General features: G+C 48.8%; 2 protein-coding genes and 1 long non-coding RNA gene across 6 annotated transcripts; 1 reads left to right on the forward strand and 2 right to left on the reverse strand.

Annotated features, from left to right (window-relative positions):
• Positions 1-131: 131 nt before the first annotated feature.
• On the reverse strand, positions 132-11,186 carry baiap2b (BAR/IMD domain containing adaptor protein 2b). Of its 3 annotated transcripts, XM_058066471.1 has the most exons (14): positions 10,390-11,186; positions 8,070-8,145; positions 7,303-7,389; positions 4,707-4,768; positions 3,811-3,882; positions 3,581-3,718; positions 3,343-3,495; positions 2,926-3,096; positions 2,615-2,801; positions 2,333-2,534; positions 2,178-2,255; positions 1,947-2,109; positions 505-548; positions 132-380 (listed from the first exon to the last, which is right to left on the reverse strand). In XM_058066471.1, the coding sequence occupies exons 1-14, from the start codon at positions 10,435-10,437 to the stop codon at positions 347-349; spliced, it is 1,515 nt and encodes a 504-aa protein (XP_057922454.1). In that variant the 5' UTR covers positions 10,438-11,186; the 3' UTR covers positions 132-346. The 3 variants fall into 3 exon arrangements, with proteins under 3 accessions (XP_057922454.1, XP_057922455.1, XP_057922456.1); XM_058066472.1 differs by lacking the exon at positions 7,303-7,389; XM_058066473.1 differs by lacking the exons at positions 7,303-7,389; positions 8,070-8,145; positions 10,390-11,186 and adding an exon at positions 4,999-5,530.
• LOC131125189 (uncharacterized) lies at positions 874-6,221 on the forward strand. The gene is made up of 3 exons (XR_009128988.1): positions 874-1,018; positions 1,292-1,370; positions 4,840-6,221. It is a non-coding gene; the product is annotated as an uncharacterized LOC131125189 (long non-coding RNA).
• A 152-nt stretch (positions 11,187-11,338) lies between the features above and the next one.
• On the reverse strand, positions 11,339-13,702 carry chmp6b (charged multivesicular body protein 6b). 2 transcript variants are annotated; one of them, XM_058066481.1, is made up of 8 exons: positions 13,492-13,702; positions 12,788-12,897; positions 12,613-12,700; positions 12,445-12,531; positions 12,318-12,383; positions 11,958-12,038; positions 11,784-11,847; positions 11,339-11,697 (listed from the first exon to the last, which is right to left on the reverse strand). In XM_058066481.1, exons 1-8 carry the CDS (start codon positions 13,552-13,554, stop codon positions 11,657-11,659), a joined length of 600 nt encoding a protein of 199 aa, XP_057922464.1. In that variant the 5' UTR covers positions 13,555-13,702; the 3' UTR covers positions 11,339-11,656. The 2 variants fall into 2 exon arrangements, with proteins under 2 accessions (XP_057922464.1, XP_057922463.1); XM_058066480.1 differs by having other exon boundaries at positions 11,339-11,700.
• Between the last annotated feature and the right edge of the window lie 55 nt (positions 13,703-13,757).

A 13,757-nucleotide genomic window follows, 5' to 3' on the forward strand; every position in this document is an offset into this window, starting at 1 on the left:
CAATACGAGATTCTGTTGGTCTTTGACATAAAAACCAGGGAGAATATCTCACCACTGTATTGGCTTGGAATCGAACCCAGGTCAACTGCTTGCTAGCCAATATAAAGCCAGGAAAGAAGCAAAGTTGACGACGTTTATTTATTGTTCACGAGTCAGAACATGCACGATATGATAATAAATATAAACAACAGTAGTCCTTACATAGGTATATGTACTTCATATTATTATGAATATTATATCTTATTCTGGTTAACAGTTATGTCTTCCTTTGCCTCGCTGTTACGTCATGGTGATGTCACAGCTCGTCTTCGGCAGGGGGCGGGGCCAAGCCTGAGGGGGCGGGATCTCAGACGGTGGAAATCAGTTTGATGTCGGAGGAGCTGCAGGCACAGAAGAGGAAAGGGTTGATGGATTCATCACGGTTCGAATCCGAACCAAAATGAGAGGACTTTGAAGTTGTGTAGTTGGTTTGAACACAAGCAAGTTCAAGTGGGTCAAGCAGACCTGGTGCCGGTGAAGCGGGCCGGGTCAAAGTCCTCCGCTGCAGCCTGCAGACAAAAAAGCGGGGTCATGCTGAAGTCACACTACTCACCAGCAGAGGGCAGCAACGCAAAACAATGGATGAGCTCAATAACCCTTTTCCACTAGAATATTGTGAAAATGGTCGTATTTTGAGGAAAATTACGGTACATATTTCCACAGACCACAATGAGGCGTCATTATAAGCTATACTATACACGTTCTCTAGTAATATTTTACCGTGGTAGCGTTTAATCGGGTGTTTTCCCCAAGGTAACATTACTTTAAAGGAAAGCGTGTACAATCCTCGTGTTCGAAATATTATTCTAACCACCAGCACCATCTATTGGTGAGATTCGTTCACTGCAGGTAGCTTTTCCCCAGCGGCGTTTCCGTTTTGATTGCTTTGAACCGGAAACTAAAGCTCGTGAAGCTCAGTAGAAGTTGGTGGTAGCTGTACTACATAATTTTCTTCATTCATCTTGCCCAAGCGACGTCTGTAAGTGTACTAAGTTGACATGTACTGGCTTTAGCTGTTGTACTTGCTGTATATTTGGTGTCGACAAGCATAGTTATACATGCTAATTGCTAAGTGCCTAAGCTAACGTAGTTAGCATGAGGCTAATATGGTTACATATTCGGTGCTATTAGTTCATAATAATACCGTTCTTTTTGTAATGTTCTCATTCTTAACCGTGGGCTCACTCAGATTGATTAGAATTTTAGAATAGCTGACGTTAGTCGCTAAATTATTGCAATAATTGCCTGACAGATACAATAACTGCGCGTGCGTGGGCGGGATATGACGTCATTGGCGACTGGAGGGACCCTCTGCATCCACAGTACGTTTGGTAAGATCATTTGTCTTTTCCCATTTGGCGTACTGTTTGTGTTTGCTAATATTATGTTTTGAACGGCTGAAATGATAGTAAATTATGGTATTGTTGGAATTATTGATTGTACAGAGGGTGAAATTCAATCATACAAATACAATATATACATAAAAATAAATGAAAGATTATGTGTTATAAGCATCAACATTTAATCATTTTGTCCTTCTATGATGTCTTTTTGCTTTTTTTTCCTCCTTGTTTTGTTCTTTTTTGCTGAGAATTAAGACGTGCAGCCCAGGAAGAAGACTTTCATTGTCTTCAAAAACTTCATTTTAGGACAATCATTCTTTGTTGACAGACAGTGTTGAATTTCCGCCCACTTTCCTGACTTGCAGGTGAGGCGCGATGAAGGATGAAAGCTTGCATGAGTCAGCTTTGTCACTCTTGTCTCCGCCCCCGAGCTTTATGTAAGCTGTCATCGCTAACTTGAACCATCTGTGCACGTAGCACACGCGTGTGGATGCTCGCCAGCTTCCGCTGTATGTTTTGTCATGTGACCGCGTGACACCACGTGCATGTCACGTCCCGTCTCACCTGCGGGAAGCCTGGCATGATGCCGTAGGGACGTGGTTGTCTGGCCTGCAGGGCGGCGCTGTGTGTTGGCACGCCGGGGTGAACGCAGTAGTCGGGGGCGGGCTGAGCGGCGCCCTCCCTCTCCAGAAGGTTTCCCGTGCTGCTGCTCTTCCCGTGCTGGAGTCTAGAAGAACACATGTTGGCCATTTGGCTCACACGTGCACTGTAAACGTGCACTACCCTCACACCTACCTGTGTCCCGGAAGCCTGATGGTGTCCCCCTCGCCCTCGCCGATGACACGGGTGTAGGAGAAAGGAAACCAGCCTCGCCTACGAGACCAGACATGTTAGCGTTGGCGTGGTGGGCGGAGCCCGCTCACACCTGTCCCCCTCTAGCGACCGCTTACATGCGCGTCTTCTCGTTTTCGCCGTAGTGCCAGCCGTCGCGAGCCTCGGGCACCAGCAGCCTGACCACGTCGCCCTCGTTGAAGCTGAGCAGCGTGCCGTTGTCGCCCGCCGTGTGGGAGAACACGGCCTGCACTCGCGTCCGGCCGTTACGCTCCATTCCCGCCGCCATGGAGCTCGAACGAGGCAGCGTACGTGTCTCCGCTGAGCAGAGGGGCACAAAGACGGGGTCGTGACCTCAACCCGACGTGCGACATCACACAGTCAACAGGAAATGGTCTTACTAAGTGAGGTCTTTCCCTTGGCGGGCGCCGCCTTGCGTACGGGCAGCGTGTTGGAATACACGTCCCCGCCATGTCTCTGAACCTGAGGGGATGTTTTGCCCAGCGACACTTTAGACTCCGCCCACTGCTGGTAGTCGCCGGTGCCGGCTGTGCCGTTCAGCGCCACGGCGCCGCCTTCCATCAGCCGCTGCAGCATGAAATGACAACACTGAGTATGTGTGTCATGTGGAGCGCTTACATAAGTGCATTTCCTCGGTCAGCCTGAAGGGGGCGCCAAAACTGACCATATCGAATCAATTAATGCCACCCACCTGCGGCCCGACGGCTCCACTGATCCTCAGTGCCGCCAGCTCCGGAGGCACGGGCAGGGATTTAACCCCGGGCTCGGCCATGGCGCTCATCTGTGGGGTCAGGAAACGCTCCGGGTGCTTGCTGGGGTCTTGTTGCCACATGGGAAGACTTTGGGGCAGAAGCCCCTCCCCCTGGAGGACACATGCAGGATGCTTCCTGTTAGACGTAACCACGACAACACTCAGCCTCACACGTTACATCAGTGCTTTGTGTACTTCCTGTCTCCAGCAGACACTTTCCCGCCAACGCGCAGACACAACCAAGAAGTAGGTCAGCCCCCACTCCCCACCCCCGCAAGCTCATTGCAGCTTCCAAAGTAAAGGTTTCCCAGCGGTAAAAAGACTTTGCGTTTGAAATGACTTCACTTCCTGCCTCACCTTTCCGTGGAAGGTGCTGCCGGTTTTGGCGGCGGCGACTTGGCGGTCCACGAGGAAGCAGAACCTCCTCCTCTCCTCGGACAGGGCGTTCCTGTAGCCTTCAGCGATGTAGCTGTCCAGCTCGCTCTGCTTGGCGTTGACGGCCTCCACGTACTGGAATGGAAAGGGGCGGGGTGGGGGGGGGTGTATTGTCAGCTTCATGATGGCATGGAAGATGCTGGCGGCGCTGGTAGCTGACCTGCATCTCCTTCTCGCCATACTTGGCCGGCGTCTTGCTGCTCTGGCTCTTCCGTCGGAGCTTCTTCAGCTCGGCCTGGCACTTCTCCAAACTCTCGCCTTTGCTCTTGTGCTCCATCTGGTACTTCTTCAATGCCGCCTGCGGGGGGCAGCACAGGGTCAGAGGGGGTACCGACACCGAGATAAGCGCTTAAAACGCGGACATTGGAGGAAAAACGTCTGTCGTCTTACGTTGAGGTAGCGAGCGTCCATCTCCACCTTCTTCTCCAGCTCGGTCAGCAGCTCATTGTGGAAGGACTTCAGCTGAACGACACACACGGCTAATGTTAGCACAATGTTAATCTAACCTTCAGTGCTAACATGACGCTAGTGGACATGCTAACAGAGCCGTCAGTGCTAACATTATGCTAGTGGACATCAGTAATGTAGTTCCTTTTGAAGTGATGCTAATCTCGCAACAAGGCTAACAACACTAGTGGACATCAGTAATAACGCAATGCTAACTGAGCTTTCATTGCTCACCTAATATACAAGAGGACATCAGTAATAATGCAATACTAACCTAGCCCTCAGTGCTAACATGATGTAATTGAAGCAAAGACAATCTAGCATCAGTGCTAACAATGCTAGTGGACATCAGTAATGAAGCAATGCTAACTTAGCCCTCGGTGCTAACATGATGCTCGTGGATATCTAATGAAGCAACACTAACCTAGCCTTCAGCGCTAACATGATGCTAGCAGATATCAGCAATGATGCAATACTAACCTGGCCTTCAGCGCTAACATGATGCTAGCAGATATCAGCAATGATGCAATACTAACCTAGCCTTCAGGGCTAACATGATGCTAGTGGGCATCAGTAATATTACTACTCTTAAGTGATGCTAATTTAGCCACAGTGCTAACATGACGTTGAATGTTCCTGACTCCATAGCCTTTGTAATGTAGCCTTCCTTGCTAACATGACGCTAGCGGACTCGGTAATGAAGCAATGCAATTGCATTCAGTGCTAGCGTGGTGAAGGATGCCAGACTAGAAAAGTCTTGTTGTCGCTATTAAAAGCGTTGTTGTGCCGATCACGGGGGCCCACAATCTGTCTGCCGCACGAGCCGTGGACGTGCTCACCATCTCTTCCAGCTGGATCTGGATCCGTCTGTGTACTTCGGCCATCTGAAACAGAACCTCCCCTGCGGAGAAGACACAGATGCAAGTCAACAAAGAGGAGGACGATGGTGTTGATATTTTTTTTTCCATGCAGGACGTGAGGACGAGATGATGCAAACAAACAAGAAAGTGGGCGTTGAGCATGAGGACACATGAGGACAACTGCGGAAGACAACCACAAGATGGACGTCTGTGATGATACATGCAGCCTGTGTGTGTGTGTGTGTGTGTGTGTGTGTGTGTGTATACCTACATGCTGTCTCTTCTGAATATGCAGGCCATTGTAAAAAAAACAAAAAAACAAATTGGTTTTAGAAAACTAAAAATCCATTTTCACTCCACACAAGCATCACAATTATCACATTATTGTGAAAGGGTGCCAACAGGAAGTGAACGGGAGTCCTGCCGGTCCAAAAGCTACGCCTGGCATAGGTGTTCTTTTCATCTCCAAAAGGTTTCCATCATGGAATACCGCTTCATGGTCACAAACACGTCGTCATGACAACCAACACAAACAAGTGACGTCACCATTGACCCGCTGTGCCGCACACACGCACACCGAGAGGAAAATGGACGAATGGGTGATAAGAGGATGGAAGCTCACTTCTACCAAATACATTTGGGTGCCAACTTGTGGGCACTAGCTGGCGTGGTGTGGGCCAGACCCCCGCCCCCACCTAAAAGCCCCCTCGGGCGGCTATGTCTTGTTTGTGACATTAAGAAAAGACACAAAGAAAAGGAGGGAAGGAAGAAAGTTCTTCTGCATCCTGGCCAAATATGCTAATTGGACTGACCCCTAGAGCAACCCCACCCCACCCACACCCCACCCACCCAGAAATGAGGAGTGGAAGGTTTGGTGCTTGTGGTGCACTTCCCTGCTTCCCTACTTGTCTTTAGGACACAAGATGAGAGGAAACAGCATATTTCTTCCCATGCCTGCATCGGAACGCTTGAGTCCTTTTATGGGCATCCAGGGGAACCGGAACTGCAGGAGCTTCCTCCCCCCCAACCCCCCCTCCATGACTGCGTCCATATTTGGTCACGGGGAAGAGAAACGGCGTCGTCAGCGACACAGCCATGTTTGGCGTGGAGCATCCTTCTCAGCCTCTTCCCGCCGAGGAGATCCAGCGTTCTATTTTTAGCAACGAGCCCAGGCAGCTTCTCCCGCCTGCCATCCCACACGGGGACGTGGGCGGCGGGAGACGAGCCGTAGTGAGCGGGGGGCGGGGACGGGGCGAGCTGACTGTCAATCAGCATCACGAAGCTCTGCATGGACCCGCCGCTTAGTCGGGTCAACAAATATGCTTTTCATGAGGTTCTCTATGGGGCTATTAATAGTTCTAGCAAAACTATGTTGACATCCGTTGGCTTTCAATCATTCTAGTTATTATTCTAGAAATAAAAATAATTATATAAATGGATATTATTCTATAACATTATCATTTTTTTATTTAAATAAGTACAAATTATTATTCTATCATAACATTAATGATCTTTATTTATTGTATAATTCTATAAATGGTTGTAGATGCTTGCTTTATTTGTTCTATGGAAATTATTCTAGAATAACATTATTAATGTTTAAATAATTCAAAATAAATTATAAATAAAATTATTTTAAATAATAAATTATTTTTTTAAATTATTGTAGAATTTTATTTCATGTTTAAATAAATATTTTATACATTTTTATTCTATAACATTGTTTAAATGTCATCTAATTACTGTTTGAATAATTGTATTTATTATTCTACAATACATTTATTCTTAATTTATTTATATATAAAGCTTTAAATGATAATTTTGATAAATTATTATTTTCTACTTTCTACTTTATAGAAGTTGGTACAAATTATATTTAGATTTTTAAATCATGAAAATAAAATATAATTAAAATAAATGTAAATAAAATATGTAAATAAAAATATAAATAAAATGTAAATAAATGATATTTATTTTCTGTTACTATAAATAACAATTCTATAGATTCTAATTCTGAAATAACCTTAGAATAGAAGAATGAATGTAGTCATTAGATGGATTTCATGTGTAAATAATTCTTGTTATTATTATGATAGTAATAATGTGCTGAGTCATGCTAGGCTGGCGGCAGGACGAAGAACGACGAAGAACGACGAAGGAGGCCAAAGCGAGGCGAGTGAACCAACGAAGGTGTGCATCTGTCGAACATGCGTTTAGTACGCCATCATACGACCAAGCTCCGCCTGTGATGACTGTTCCTGACCAATGAAATCAAAGAGACCATGCCACGCCCACCAATGACCGTCCCCGTTCCCTGCTAGCCATGCTATCCTAACGCAGCGAGCTGGCCGCCACCCGCAAGTCCGTAATGGGAAGAACCGCAACCAAGTGAAATCGTTCGGTCCGCGTTGGACGTGACGGCTCGTTGCCTCCGTCTTGTCTTTCACGCCAGCGGACCCCGCAGTCAAGATGGCGAGTCCTCCTCTGGACAAAGGCGAGCATCAGTCCATTTGGTTCAGACCCAATGCCGACCTCCAGCCCAGCAGGGTGCGCTACGGACACTAGGAGGACTCACCGAGATCCTTAGCGCCTTGACTCTGGCTGGCCATCTCGCCCATCCGCACCAGAGCGTCGAAGTAGCCCTTAGCGGCGTGCGTGACACCTGCAAACATGGAAGCATTGGGCATCAGCTCAGCGACCTTCAGCACGGACCGGCTCGGAAACAGAAAGCAGGAAGCGGGAAGGAAGCCCCGGGCAGGGAAAAAAGAAAAAGACGACTGCGGGACACAAAGAAAAAGAGCAGCTCGATCACAGCAAAGCTCGGCAGCTCCGCGGCCTTCACGGTCGAGGCAACTTCCTTCCAACTGAAGGCCCACAGCGACCGCGGGAACCTCCGAGACACGTCCGCCTTGGACCGCAACCACAAGACCGGCGAAACCAAAGCAGGCGAGGACGTGACACCGAAACAGCGACGGCGGATGGACAGCGTGACGGGATGGAACGTTTGGTCCGAGAGGAAACTAAGGGAAACTGCGATGCTAACCCCTGCTAAGCATGCTAACCGCTCATCAATTCGCCATAAACCCTTCATCCTGGCCTCAATTCCAACCGTGGCCTCTCTCCTCATTTGGCTCGTCTCACGGCGCCTTCTGTTCCACTTCCAGACTTTTCCACAGGTTCTGGCCTCATTCTTCTCACACACACACACACACACACTTGGAGGCCACACAAAGCCACGGAGAAAGCACATAGCGGGGGGGCACATATGGAGACAAAGAAGAAAAAAAGATGGAAGACTGGACACTTTGCGTGAACGGACGGACAGGAAGTGGGCATACTCACTGGTCAACGCCTTCTCGTAGCTTTTCCCCATGGCGATGAAGTTCCTCAAGCACGGGTTGAACTGTTCCATGATGGACTGGAGGAGGAGGAGGAGGAGGAAGAGGACGAGTGGTTAGTGTGGGACACGCCGACTCTCATTTGAGCTGCACGCACACACACACACACACACACACACACGCGGGTCAGCTGAGGAAAAGTGGGAGGAGCTCCGCGGGCGTCCGACCTTGATCCATCACCCGCTGACCTGCTAATTGCGTTTTCTTGTTAGCACGCCAGAAAACCACGGACGACTCGGGTGGTCACATGTCCCGACCTGAACAGAGGCCGGGTGTACCGCTCACTCCCCCCGACACCTTAAGGGCCGCGCCGGACTCGGACACGCCCACAGTTGGCCCTAAGCAAAGCGGCGGGGGCCAATGAGAGGCGGGAAGAAAGATGAAAACTAATGAAGCTAAACACCAACGCCATGACACGTGTGCACATGATGAGTCAGCGCTTACATAAAAAGGTTAGCCTCGTAAATGGTCGCCACAGCACGCCAACACTTCAACCAGGTCACGTGACTCAGGTGCATCGTAGGAAAGCAGGAAGAAAGTGACATCAGCCATTGGAGGGCGCCATTGAGCATGAGGGCTCCACTAGAAAACCACCAGCCTGCCCTCCAGGGACAAGAACACAGACGCCCTCTAGTGGCCGACCTGAGCATGACACGCTAAGTTACATCATCACGCTTTACTCAACATAACCAGCTCATATTTTAATAATGGTGACACTTATTTACTGTCACACACACACACACACGGCCATGCACGGAGACTGCGGCATGCTGGGATTCCGAGCCAGGCCTGGAAGGACGGCGAGCAAACACGCAGATGGTGTTTGTTCAACAAGCGGAGGGAACACTTTTTGCCTCAAACACAACCTCCACCAAACGCCTCACTGCCGCCAGAAGCACTCCCCCCCCCCCCCCCCCACACCTTTTTCTATACCGTGGGATCACGACTGAGTGGGGAGTCAGTCAGCCTCCACACACACACACACACACACACACACACACGCGCGCGCGCGCAGGCGGCATGAGTCATCCAGAATTTGCATTGAGCATCTTTGTGACTGTGAAGTGGAGCAACAGGAAGTGGACCTCAGCCGTCCTCCGTGTGAAACCACGGACAGACCCCACTAATGGATCATCTTATCACCGATCGGTGAAACTTGTGTCCATGGTGACTTGTCCGCTGGAGGACATAACCAGGAAGAGAGCAAGCCGCCCCCCCTTCCCGACCCCAAACGAGCCAATTAGTGCATCATTATGAAGATCAGTGCTTCCCATACATACATTTGTTTGTGATGGCCCGCCACGCATTCATTTGGAGCGCCACATGTAAACATGTTATCAAGCACCTGCCAGAGTCTTTTTGAGCATGAAATGATTCGGGTGCCGCTGTGCCCCCCCCCCCTTGTTCCACACACACACACTTTTGACCAATTATGCAAATATGGCAATTATCCACCCTCTGCCCCGCCCACCACCACCACCACAAATAGATTGCAAGCCTGCGGGAAAACACTGAAACCAGACAATTATCGATGAATTATGAAGAACATTGTTGGTATGTGAATTCATAAATTCATAAACACAACATAGCCCGTCACCGCCCCCCCTCCCCCGCACAAGCTATCAGCAGCAGCAGCGCCCCCCCCCACACCCTCACCCCCGGATTAACCCCCTCTGAGATGCTGACATTTTCACTTTTCACTCTTTCAGCAAGGCCACGCCCCCTCCTGGCGATGGCCCCCCTCCCATTCCAGCACAACAACACCAGGTAGGGACAGTGAAGGCAACACCACACCAACAAATCCACCCATTCAGTCTTACATGTCCTTAAATTGGGTACTGGGTAAATCTGCCCCCCCCCCCCCCCCGACCACGCCTACTGTGTTGCGACAGGTAGGTCTTTAGCTCCCGGGAAAAAAACTCCCGTTCCCGGGTGCCATTTTCAGGGAAAAGCCCCACACTGGTACTGAGCACTTTTCCACACACAGACTTCCTAAAGTTGGGACGCTAGAAAATCTCAAGATTATGTGGAAATCTCGAGCTGACGAGATTTGGATGTGGCATCAAAATAAAAGTTACTTCACGTGGAAGTGGTGGCCAAGTGGTGAGGCGCTCGGCTCAGTGCCGAGATCTGATCAGGTCCACCAAGGAGAACCGTAAAGTTGATGAATTGTGGGAAGGAAAAGTAAGACTCGCATCGGTCATCATCGATCATGGTGCAACTCTCGGAAGCCAACCTCACAGACACGCAGCGTGGCGTCTTACCTTGTAGACGTTCTCCGTGATTCGGTGCACTTCGTCGGTTCGGGACATGTTGGCCGGGAAGGAGGGATGCTGATGATGATGACGATGACGACGGTGGTCCCGTCTTTTATAGGAGAGTCCTCCACTGCGCCCACACCGGAGACCCACACGCGTGCACTCACGGGCGGACCGTCAGGGGCGATGATGCGTTCGGGGACCCTGGGAGAGAGGGAAGCTGATCGCGTTACGTTGTGATTCAAGCTAAAAAATCAAATGTTTGTGGGAGCGAATATTATTTTGATCTTTTTATCGCCCCCCAAAAATCCCCAAACCCCCTGCGTGTTTATTTGACGAGCAGCTGAAACGGCGGCTTACCAATAAACGAGCTTTTATAGTCATTGAATGCAGCATCACATGGAAGCAAGACACGCCCCCTCCACTGCGTCACCACGCCCCCTCAGCATCAGCCATTGAGAAGAGCACATCCTCCCACCTCTCGCTCACACACACACACACACACACACACACGATTCCGGCCTTTTGTTTGGGTCTGCGTGGTTCAGCTTTAGTGGGTGGTTCGAGTGGGCCATGGAATCACCACACAAGGCTACAAAATGGAGGTCACTTGTTTTAACGTGCTGACCGACGCCTGCTTGACAGCCAACAGGGGGCGACTCCTCATTCCTCATACGGGCAAACACGTGACCTTGCCCCCCCCAGTGTGATTGGTCAGACTGGCCGTGACGTCATATTTTAAACCAAAGAAATAAAAACAAAGAGGCGGCTAAAGAGCGCAACGAGAATGATGAAGGTGACTTCAAGGACCTGCATGCTAGTTTCCCGCCACCTCTTCCACGCGCGCTAGTCATTCGCACCGCCCACTCCCACGCGTGCATGTGAGGACAGTCCATTGATGATAAGCGCAAAACGGTGTGCTGCTGCCATCTTGTGGTCAAAGACGACAACAGCAGGACGTCCAACGAAGTTTATTGTAAAAAAAAAAAAAAAGAACAGTTATCTAAAAAAAAATAAAAAAGAATGGAGTTATTTAGATGAAAGGAGTACATGAAGGAGACAATCATCCAGGAGGGGGGTCGGGGGGGGGGGGGGGGGTCAGAAAAGAAGCTGAAGGTGCATGTGAACACGACTTTTATAAACCATCATGTTAATTACGATAAGGCCTCTTTTAGGTGTTTGCTTCCACCTCAACAGGAAGTCACCGTGCTGCTCTACTTCCTGCTGCAGCTTAGAGGACGGGCAGGTCAGCTGGTGTCTGCCCGCCGTCCTCTCACGCCGCCAAGAGCTCCGCCTTCTTCCTGGGACGATCCCCTGCTAAGAGGCATCATCATCATCATCATCATCATCATCAAAGAACAAACATCTTTGTTGGCCTTCAACGTGTTTTCACCACAAACCTGCTTTCGTCTCTTCCACCTCAGGAAGTTCATGGGCGGGAACGTCAGGAAGCTCCACCTCTTCCTGAGAATCAAACGCTAGTTCAATAAAGTATTTATCTACTACGGTACTGTAATACACACAGTCACAGTAGGAGTACAGTAGGAGTACAGTACAGTAAGACACAAAGAGACCTGAATGATGGCCTCCAGCTCGGCCAGGACAGCATCTTGGTCTTCTTGGGACAAGGAACCAGCCAGCATGTCATCGATTTGCTGTACAAAGACGACCACAATGTCATGGCGGCATCTTGCATCTCTACGTATCGATATCAGTCGAACATCTGGTGTATCTGTCCATCATTCTTCATATCTAACGTTCCATCACTACGGATCTATATCAGTCAAACATCTGGTTTATGTGTCCATCATTCTTTATATCTAACGTTCCATCACTATGTATCTATATCAGTCTAACATCTGGTGTATCTGTCCATCATTCATGATATCTAACGTTCCTATCCATCCAACATCCAATGAGGAAGAGATGCTCACCCTCTGGTACTCGACGGCTTCCTGCGTTTCATCCAAAATGCGCTCCACGTCCTCGATGGACATGACCTTGGGAGGGACACACGCTCAGTGGCGTCGACGCCAACCTGCCGACGTCGCGGTCACCTACCTGGTGCATCTTCTTCAGACACTCGTTTCCAACTTTGAGGCCGTCGATGACCTTCTTCTCAATCTGGGCAAACTCCAGGTCCTGAACCTGCAACAGAAATGTTCACGTTAAGGAGGAGGAGATGTCAGCCAAGCTTGAAGGTCAGCTTCCGCTTTTGTTGGCGCCTACCAAACGCTCCAGGTTGCTGATCTGGTTCTCGGTCTTGTCCAGCAGCTGATCCTGATAGCGTTTCTTCTTCAGCAAGAGGAGCGCTTTCCTAAAACCCAGCGAGAGGAAAAGTCATCTTCATGTTGGGCTCTTATTTATCTCCAATATGACCGGGTGTTTTCCCTCATGGACTCACTCCTTCTTGCCATCTTTGAGCAGCTTCTTGGCTAAAAGTCTTTCCTTCTCCAGCTGCAGGTTGATCTTCTTTTGGTACTGCCTCAGTTTATCTCGTTGCTGCTTCAGTTGCTGTAAAAAGTTACTCCAAATTAATTGCAGTTTGTGGGATTTCTTTGAAAGGCATTTTTTTATATGCAAATTTGTTTTTCATATTTAAATTTCAAAGATCCTCTGTGTGTCATCTACGAACAAATAAATAAAAATTATGTAACAACTCCCTGGCCTAAAAGAACCACTTGACATTCTTCACAGACTGAGTCACTAATGGAAGATCTATGATGGAAAATCATAAGCAATATTTCAGAACCAGCGTGTATCTGATCCAAATCTTACCTTATAACTGCTTCCAGCGACTCTTCACGGGATACAACCAAAATATCAAGCCAATCGTTTGAACGGATCTTTGAACAAAACGGCTACTCAAGTTCCGGCTCTGTTGAAATATCCGTGAATCCCATATCTATTCCTAACCCGAGCTAATGAATCGAAACTAATACAATCATTCCGAATTGAGTCGTGGCAACAAAAACACACCAGCATGCAAATATGATATATTATTCTTTGTTAAGAGTATAGACGAAGAGCTGTTTAAATCCCAAGTTTTCTAAGCAGGCTCGGGCGAAAACATCCAGGCTAGCTAGCTAGCTAACAACACTGACTTACCAATATAGCCTTGTCTTGTTCCGTCACTCGACTCTGTTTCTTTTTCCCAAAAAGATTTCCCATTCTGACACAGCATCACAGCTGCAATGTGCAGCTATGGGAATGTACGTCAGATACGCTGAGCTGTTTTTTCTGGGTTGAGAAAGGAACATTAGCGACGCCGCTTCTCCGTTGCTAGCTAAGCTAATGCTAAGTGTGCCACACCCACAGGCGGAAGTAGTACGGAGGCCGCGAAGGTCCAAACTTCAACTGCCTTGCAATCCGAA

This window comes from Doryrhamphus excisus, chromosome 3 (assembly GCF_030265055.1).
Source record: "Doryrhamphus excisus isolate RoL2022-K1 chromosome 3, RoL_Dexc_1.0, whole genome shotgun sequence".
Lineage (NCBI taxonomy): Eukaryota > Metazoa > Chordata > Actinopteri > Syngnathiformes > Syngnathidae > Doryrhamphus > Doryrhamphus excisus.

What these genes read in the sequence shown, in the direction of transcription:
- baiap2b (XM_058066471.1), bottom strand. Translation starts at nt 10,437, where the DNA reads ATGTCCCGAACCGACGAAGTGCACCGAATCACGGAGAACGTCTACAAG. An exon ending in AGATCCAGCTGGAAGAGATG is followed by an intron (nt 3,883 to 4,706) that starts GTGAGCACGTCC and finishes TGTGTCGTTCAG; the next exon opens with CTGAAGTCCTTCCACAATGA. An exon ending in GCAGCACCTTCCACGGAAAG is followed by an intron (nt 3,097 to 3,342) that starts GTGAGGCAGGAA and finishes TGTGTCCTCCAG; the next exon opens with GGGGAGGGGCTTCTGCCCCA.
- chmp6b (XM_058066480.1), bottom strand. Translation starts at nt 13,554, where the DNA reads ATGGGAAATCTTTTTGGGAAAAAGAAACAGAGTCGAGTGACGGAACAA. An exon ending in CTCAAAGATGGCAAGAAGGA is followed by an intron (nt 12,701 to 12,787) that starts GTGAGTCCATGA and finishes GCTGGGTTTTAG; the next exon opens with GAAAGCGCTCCTCTTGCTGA. An exon ending in AAGCCGTCGAGTACCAGAGG is followed by an intron (nt 12,039 to 12,317) that starts GTGAGCATCTCT and finishes GTCTTTGTACAG; the next exon opens with CAAATCGATGACATGCTGGC.